At 48.8% G+C, this 8,596-nt stretch overlaps 1 protein-coding gene across 1 annotated transcript; it reads left to right on the plus strand.

The window, feature by feature from the left end:
• Positions 1-1,046: 1,046 nt before the first annotated feature.
• Positions 1,047-8,347, plus strand: CFP (complement factor properdin). The gene is made up of 9 exons (XM_056128681.1): positions 1,047-1,148; positions 1,233-1,383; positions 2,991-3,166; positions 4,330-4,500; positions 4,626-4,817; positions 4,990-5,163; positions 5,742-5,936; positions 6,285-6,396; positions 7,691-8,347. The coding sequence occupies exons 1-9, from the start codon at positions 1,076-1,078 to the stop codon at positions 7,854-7,856; spliced, it is 1,410 nt and encodes a 469-aa protein (XP_055984656.1). The 5' UTR covers positions 1,047-1,075; the 3' UTR covers positions 7,857-8,347.
• Positions 8,348-8,596: the final 249 nt, after the last annotated feature.

Consider the following 8,596-nt stretch of genomic DNA (forward strand, 5'->3'; position numbering starts at 1 on the left):
AGAAGGGGTGAAGGATCACAGTGATACTCAGGGGTCACTACCAGTGCAGTACTCAGGAGCCCCTACAGTGTCAGGGAGCAAGCCCCAGGCTAGAGCAACACATATGCTCCAGCCCTTCAAGCCATCTCCCTGGCCTGGTTATCTTGTTCTCTGTTCCATCCAATTCCAAAAAATGCATCTGACACTCACTAGGCACTCAATAAATGGTGAAACAATATAACACACAGATGTTGCAAGGCACTGTTCTAAGGACTTTGAAAAAAACTTAACTCTCAATCTAGCAGCAAACCTTAAGATCTAGGTTCAGGTGTTATGGTTCTTCCACAGTTGACTGATAGTACCTGGTCACCCGCCCAAACACCCCGTTCTCAGCCCAAAGAGTGTCTGTCCACAGCCTGGGCCCTTACACCCAACACTCCCTACAGTGCATAGCCCCAATTCATTCCTCTGAATCCTCCCACATTTTTGCCACTTCCCCTTCTCACTTCCCTCTATTCTACATGGTGACCACAGGGAAGCTCACTTTCAGGGAAAAAAGTGGGGTAGGGTGTTGAGAATGAAGCAATAACCCTGAGAAGGGACACTCAGTACATCACACTCATTTTACCCCAGTTCCATAGTTCCCAGGGAGCCGCTCCTGTTGTTACTCGAGAGTATCCATTTTACATCTGGAGAAACTGAGGCACAGACTGGCTCAGGCAACTTGCCCAAAGTCAGGCAGCTCAGAAGTTTGTCCTGCTCCAAACACCTCTTCTCTATTCACCCTCTGCGATGTAAGTTCAAGAGCTGTGACTGCGTGCCAAAGGCTTGCTAGGCCAGTAGTGGGGTGCTGGGGACAAACAAATCAGCACCAAGGGTAAAGCAGGAAATCAAGAGGGAAGAGGAGTGGAGAAGTCTCAGCAGCTGAAGTAGGAGCTGAAGAAACCCGGGGTTACCCTCCTCTCCCTCTGCTGCTCTTTGCCCTCCCAGTTCCTTTTGCGTTTTTCCTCCCCACTAGTTCCTCTTTCCATGCTGACACTAGGGGCTGGACCTCATAAAGCCAGTCCCCTGGTACTTTGGAGACCCAGTGTTCAACATGCTCTCTCAAGTGCAGGCCCCTCCATTCCTTCTGCCACCACTGCTGCTACTGCTGAGTCTGTCGACCACAGGTGAGTAGGTGAGGGCCAGGCTGGTCCACAGGGTTCCCTGGATCCAGCACTCCTCTGATTATGCCTCTGCGGGTCCTGTTCCAGGCTCAGATCCTGTGCTCTGCTTCACCCAGTATGAGGAATCCTCCGGCAAGTGTCAAAACCTCCTGGGCGGAGGTGTCAGTGTTGAAAACTGCTGTCTCAATACTGCTTATGCATTCCAGAATCCAGGCAGCAAGCTCTGTCAGGCATGCAGGTCAGGGGGCACCCAGGATGGGGGAAGCAAAATGGACTAGGAAGTGGAGGGGGTGGTGGGCAACCCAGAACTGGGCACTTTCTTGCTCCGGAACTTCGCAGAGTGCGTGCAAGGCCCTGATCAGGACTATGGCTTTAGAATGCTCAACCTCAACTTTATGGACATTTGGGAGCCACCAATTAATTTTCTTGTGAGGGACTGACCTGTACACCCAAAGATACTGCTTTTGGCTTTCTTTTGGGGCCATACCTGGTGATGTTCAGGTGTTATTCTTGGCTCTGCACTCAGAAATTATTCCTGGTGCACCTCGGGGACCATATGGGATGTTGAGGATAGAACCCTGTTTGGCTGCATGCAAAACAAGTCCCATACCCTCTGTATTATCGCTCTGGCCCCTCACAAGATATTTTTTAGCATCTCTGGCTTCCTGATTGATACTGACAGCAACTCCCCCACTTGTTGTCACAACCAAAAAATGTCTCCAGACATTGCCTCATACCCCCTGAAGCCTGGTAGCTTACATATCCTGTTCACTTCCTGCACATCAGAAGCACCATGGGGTACAAGCTCTGTAAAGCAGCTGGTATTTCTGAAAGCAGCTTAAATACCCTACTTGTGCTAACAGCTCCTATTCAGTACTTCTAGTATATGGACACATATTATGAGGGTGGGAAAATGTGAGGAATTGAAAGGGCAGGTCTAGGACCCAAGTTATGGCCAAATTCATTGAGCTCTTCCGGTATACCAGCTACACTGGGAGCAGAGGAAACAGTGGGGTAACTTCTTACCCGTACTAGATACACCTTAAGAATAGGGAGTTTGGGCCAAAGAGACAATACAGTGGGTAGGGCATTTACTTTGGCATGTGGGCAGCCTGGATTTGATCCCAGCAACTCCTATGGTGCCCTGAGCTCAGAGCCAGTAGTGAGTCCTGAGCATCACTGGTTGTGGCCCCCAGCAACACAATCCTAAAAAGCAGAACAGGGGACTTTAGGATTTTTGTTTTGTTTATTCCTGGTGATGCTCGGGGGACCATATGCAGTGCCAGGGATCAAACTCAGGTCGGCCACGTGCAAGACAAACACTCTACCCACTGTACTATCACTCAGGCCCCACTTTAGGATTTTTGAAGGCAGCTTGGTGGTCCTAGGTATATCAACTCTTCGCATCAATTCTGCATTATCCTGTGTTGGCCTTGAGGATTGATGTATGCTGTTTCTGACAGCATCTCTGAGCTCACTGTGATGATGGCTCCTGTTTATTAAGCGTTTCCTGCTTGCCTGCTTCCATGTGGCCTGGTGGTCAGCCTAGAGGGTTTTTGACACCAGTTCTGGGCTCCTCCTCCTTATATTTACCTGCCCGGCTCTGTTCTTAGGAGTCTTCAAAGAGTAGTTCCATGTAATGAAGGCAACTAACATCTATTAAACACTTATCTGTTTGCCAGTCTCTTCTTCAATCCCAGCAGATCCCAGAGTCCACATGCTTCTCAGTCCATCCCCCACCTCACTGATTCAGCTGTTCCCCCTTGTGCCTGCCCCCATGCTCGAGAACCATGTTCTATTCTGGTCAGCTCCCTCCAGCGTGGGACCGTGTATTCCTCTCTGCAGATTACCACAATGGTCACCGTGGTCTGCCTGGTCTGCCTGTTCTGTGAGCTGCACTGAGGGCTCACAGCTGAGGCATCGGCGCTGCATAGGCCGTGGTGGCCAGTGTCCTGAAAAGGTGGAGCCTGGGACTCTTGAGTGGCAGCTTCAGGCTTGTGAAGACAAGTCCTGCTGTCCTGGTAAGGAGGAGTAGCAGGGTGGGCCAGCAGTACCCTTGACCTGGCCGCTGGGAGTAGTTAGGGCAAAGACCCAAGGGTGGGACTGAACCTAATGTGAGGCACTATGGAGGAGGCTGACGTGGCTGGAGACGTGAGATCAGAAGGGGCCTGATCCTTGGGAGCCATGGTAAGGATGCTGCACTAACTCTTAGTGATTTTGATTGTGGCAAAGGATATTTCCCAGACTTATTTGACCCAGAGATTTCCCAGACTTATTTGACCTGCAGTCCTCTTTTCAGAAAAAGAATTTTAAAAATTACCCAGCGCCTCTCGGCCCCCAGGAAATCTACCTTCTTTAAGTCAACGAACATAAAGCGCCCTCTACTGGTATTTGAGGCTACTACCGCTCTTCTGAATCATTCCAGTGCCAGATGTCAGAGTAGGCTCTCAGATTCTTGTCTCAAGAAGTCAAAATTGAAAGCAGCAGAATGTTGGGTTCTGTCTCTGAATCCATTTTGCCACTCTGTCTCTTAATTGGTGAATTTAGACCGTTGACGTTGAGAGAGATTACTGTTATGGAGTTTTGTGCCATCTTTCTGTAAGGGTCTGTTGTGCTTGTAGGGTTTGTCTTGTTTTATAGTAACCCCTTTAGCCCTTCTTTTAGGTTTGGTTTTGAATCTATGAAGTTCCTGAGCTGCTGTTTATCTAGAAAATAGTGTACCATTCCTTCGAGTTTGAGTGAGAGTTCAGCCGGATAAAGTATTCTTGGCGAAGAGTTCATTTCAATGAGCTTTTTCACTATATCCGACCATTGCCTTTGGGCTTGGAACTTTTATTTATAAAACTAAGTAAGGCATCAAGCATATTAAATATTGTAATAAATTCTTTAAAAAATTTAAAGCAAGAGGCTTGAGAACACTTAGCTACCCTATCTATACCCCCTTTGTCCAATCAGTAGCATGCACTTTGGGAAACACTACTGTACCAGATCCCTTTTGCAGTGGGTCAGGGGGCAGATGTCATGAAGGGAGAAGTGGAATGACTATGTAAAGACTACTACAATAGCCCAGATGAATGTTGATGTAGAGCAGGGGGTAACAGAAGATATTGGGACAGGAGTCACTAACGTGGGATAAACACGCAACCCCTACCTCTATCCTGCTCCTCTCACTTCTTTCCCACAGAAATGGGCGGTTGGTCCAACTGGGGCCCCTGGACGTCTTGCTCTGTCACCTGCTCCAGAGGAATCCGATCCCGTAGTCGCACATGTGACCGCCCTGCCCCCAAGTGTGGAGGCCACTGCCCTGGAGGAGTAAAGGAGTCAGAGGCCTGTGACACCAAGAACGTGTGCCCAAGTGAGTGAGAGCCCCCCAGGGAATTGTGGACACCAAGTAGGGTGGAGCTGGTGAAAGGGTGTGCCAGGATGGGTGGAGGGGTTCAGTGCACTTAAGCACACCTGGGCCTGTTTCACCCACTGCAGCACACGGAGGCTGGGCTGCTTGGACACCCTGGAGTCCCTGCTCCATCTCCTGCCACGGGGGAGCACAGGAACCTCTGCAGAGACGAAGCCGCACCTGTTCTGCACCTGAGCCCTCCAAACAGCCCCCAGGGGAGCCTTGCCCAGGACCGGTCTATGAACAGCGGACATGCCGTGGCCTGCCACCCTGTCCAGGTATACAGGGTTCAGGCCACTGACTGCTCAGGATTCGAGGCCAGGTGCTCTACTCTGCCATTTCAAGTCCAGAGGCTTTAAATCATGGGAGTGTGGAGAGTGTGGCACCAAGGGTTGTGGGGTTGGGAGAAGGATTCACATGGAATTTCACCTCTTTTCATCTCTTCCGCAGTGGCTGGAGGCTGGGGCCCATGGAGTTCTATGAGCCCATGCCCTGTGACCTGTGGTTTAGGCCGGATTCAGGAAAACCGGAAATGTGATCACCCTTCACCCCAGTATGGAGGCCCTGCATGTACTGGTGATGCAACACGGACCCATATCTGCAACATGGCCATACCCTGCCCTGGTCAGCACTTCCAGAACCTTCATTTTCATGCCTCAACTCCCTTACTTCTCTTTGATGCTTACTTCTTGCCATGAATGTCTTTTTCCTGCCTCTTTTTAAAAATTATGTAGGGGTCAGAATGATAGTACAGTGGGTAGGGCATTTGCCTTGCATGTGGCAAACGTGAATTTGATCCATGGCATCCCATATGGTCCCTTGAGCACTGCCAAGAGTATTTTCTGAGTGAAGAGCCAGAATAGCCCCTGAACATCTCCAGGTATGGCCCCAAACTGAAACCATATGTATATATAATAGAACATACTATTATATATTATTTTATTATATATATTTATTATATATTATACATATGGGGTTCTGGGTACCAAACCTGGGTCAGTTGCATCTCTGTACCCTATTCACTCTACTATTTCTCCAGTCACCTCCTTCCTGCCTCTTAAATCCTCTATCCCTGTCCCTAAGATCTAGGTTTTCCTCTTCTGGTCCCCATTCCCATATTTGATTACCCCTCCACTTCCTCCTCCAGCCTGCATTGTTTCCTCTGCTGTAGTGTAAACTCCTTTTTTTTCCTGTCCCTGCAGTGGATGGAGAATGGGGGCCCTGGGGGCAGTGGAGCACCTGTAACCGACCAGGCACAAACATCATCATCAACTGTCAGGAAATCCAGGGCCAGCAAATACGCTCAAGGAGCTGCAAGGGCCGCAAGTTTGATGGTCGGAGATGTGTGGGGATGCAGCAGAATATCCGGAACTGCTACAATATCCAGAACTGTGAATGTGAGTACTCACCAAAACTGCTATGAAGGGGGATGGAATCATAGTACAGTGGGTAGAGCATTTGCCTTGCTTGCTGCCAATCTTGGTTCAATCCCTAGCATGCCAGATGGTCCCCCAAGCCCACCAAGAGTGATCTCTGAGCACAGAGCCAGGAGTAAGCCCTGAACACTACCAGGTGTGACCCCCCTCTTCAAAAAATAACTGCTGTGAGGGTGGGCTGACCCATGCAATAACAATTTCTTACTCCACCCTAGATTTCATATCCCTGTAGCCTCATTCCCTCTCCCATTCCCCTCTATCCACTGAGACCTCTAATGCTGATTTAACCCCTGCCTTCCCTCTTTGCAGTGAAAGGCTCGTGGTTGGAATGGAGTACTTGGGGTTTGTGCATACCCCCTTGTGGACCCAATCCCATCCGCAGCCGGAAGCGCATCTGCTCAGCTTTGCTCCCTAAATTCACGTGAGTAAGGGGCCACTGTGCCTGGGAAGGGTGCTTGGTATTGATATGTGAGCAATTGGGGAGCAGAATCAGCTACTCCCACCCACGGTTGTTACCACTGAGCTAAGCTACCTGCCTTGCCAAGTAGGAGGTTTCCCAGATACAGGAAGAAAAGAAAAACTAAAAAAGCTTTTATTTTTATTTATTTTGGTTTTTTGGGTCACACCTGTTCATTCTTGGGGGTCTATTCCTGGCTCTGCACTCAGGAGTTACTCCTAGTGGTGCTCAGGGGACCATAGGGGATGCTGGGAATTGAACCCAAGTTGGCTGCATACAAGGCAAATGCCCTACCCACTAAACTATCACTCCAGCCCCCTAAAGAAACTTAAAAAAAAGATATTGAGGGGGCTGATAAGATAGTACAGTGGGTAGGGGGGTGCTTTCCTTGCACATAGCCCATCTAGGTTTGATACTTGGTATCCCATAGGGTCCCCTGAGACTCACCAGAGTGGTCCCTGAGAACAGAACACTGAGGATCTCTGGGTGTGCTCCCCCTAAAGGAGAAAAAAACAAAATCAATTCATGGAATCAAAGAGATATAGAACAGCAGGTGGGGCACTTGCCTTGATGAGGCCAATCTGGGTTGCATCCTTAGTACCCTATATGATTCCCTGGGCCCATCTGAGAACCAGAAAAAAGCTCTGTGCACCAACAAGCATGACCCAAAAACCAAAGAAAAAAATATTGAAAGGCCAGAGATAGTATAGCCGGTAGGATGCTTGCATTGTATGCAGCCAATCTGGGTTTGATCCCTGGCATCCTATTTGATTGTGTGAGCACTGAGAGGAGTAATTCCTGAGTGCAGAGCTAGGAGTAACCACTGAGCATGCCAGGTATAGCCCCAAAACAAACCCCCAAAACACTATTGAGGGAAAACAGTAGTCTGGACCTCTGAGGGACTGAATGAGCACTCATTCAGTTCCTCAGACATACTCCAATTTATTTCATCCTTCATGTGTTCATTTGTTCTGCTCTCTCAGCTGCCTTGGCTTGGATTTACCTATTCATTCATTCAGTCACTCATGCCTCCAGGGTTGACTCCATGTATCACATGACATCTCAAATGCCCTCAGCACTCCAAGGCATTTTTAGCAATAGAGGCAGACATACAAGTCTAATTACATGAGTTCCCTCAAGAGAATGTACACACTCATACACACATATATACATATATATGTATATTATTTAACTGAGTTTGTTGAATGCCTTCTTTCTTTATCTGAGCTCCTCCATCTATTCACCTCTAATGCCTCAGGACCACCATTACTGCAGTTGAAGGTGAGGATAAGAAGAACATAACCTTCTGGGGAAGACCACAGGCACAGTGTGAAATGCTGCAGGGGCGGAAGATGGAAGTGGAGGAGAAACGGCCATGTCTAAACGTACCTACTTGCAAGGACCCCGAGGATGAGACGCTGTAATACCTCTCTTCCATTCTGAACCCCCTGACCTCCCATAAATCAATAAATCCACCTCTTCTACAGAAGTAGGACTTTGGTACCTTCTGGGGCAAAGGGCATGGCAAAGGCAAAATTTCATTGACATTATTTTCCATTGTGGCCCCAATCTTGCTGGCATAAAGGTGATGATCCAGCTTTGCCAATTCCTACGCAGCTGTATTCAGCACATTGCTCTGCAGAGCTCTGTGTTACAGTTTTTCTGATTGGCTGTTTGCCCTAGCAGGCACTTTATGATTGGCTAATGTGTTTGTTTATCCATCTCTCCACTTCCCAAAGCTCTCTATGTTCCACCCCCTGGAGCTTCTAGGCTTTTGCATTTCACTTCAGTCCAGCTTTGAATGGCAGCGGAGGAGCGGCTGCGTTTGGCAATCTGCCACACTTGCACCTGCATCCACCCACTCTCAACAATCCAGCTCCAATGCCATAATTAGTGACAACAAATAACTCCAAGATGTGGGTAGAGGGCGGGGAATTTGGGGGGGGAGGGGGGATTTGGGGAGGCGGACAGAGGAAGTGCCTATGGGGTGCTTCTAGCTGGGGTGGGGGCCAAGAGAAGCTAGAGTCAGAGCTTGTCTGGAGACGCACACCACCCCCGTCCTATTCCTCTGAGACAAACCCAGATACAGATTTCCTGTAGTGTTTGTTCATTCAGCACTTACTGAGATCTACTGTATACTAGAGCTAAATCTGGTCATCTGGGG

This window comes from Sorex fumeus, unplaced genomic scaffold (genome assembly GCF_029834395.1).
Source record: "Sorex fumeus unplaced genomic scaffold, SorFum_2.1 ptg000065l, whole genome shotgun sequence".
In the NCBI taxonomy this organism is placed as follows: domain Eukaryota; kingdom Metazoa; phylum Chordata; class Mammalia; order Eulipotyphla; family Soricidae; genus Sorex; species Sorex fumeus.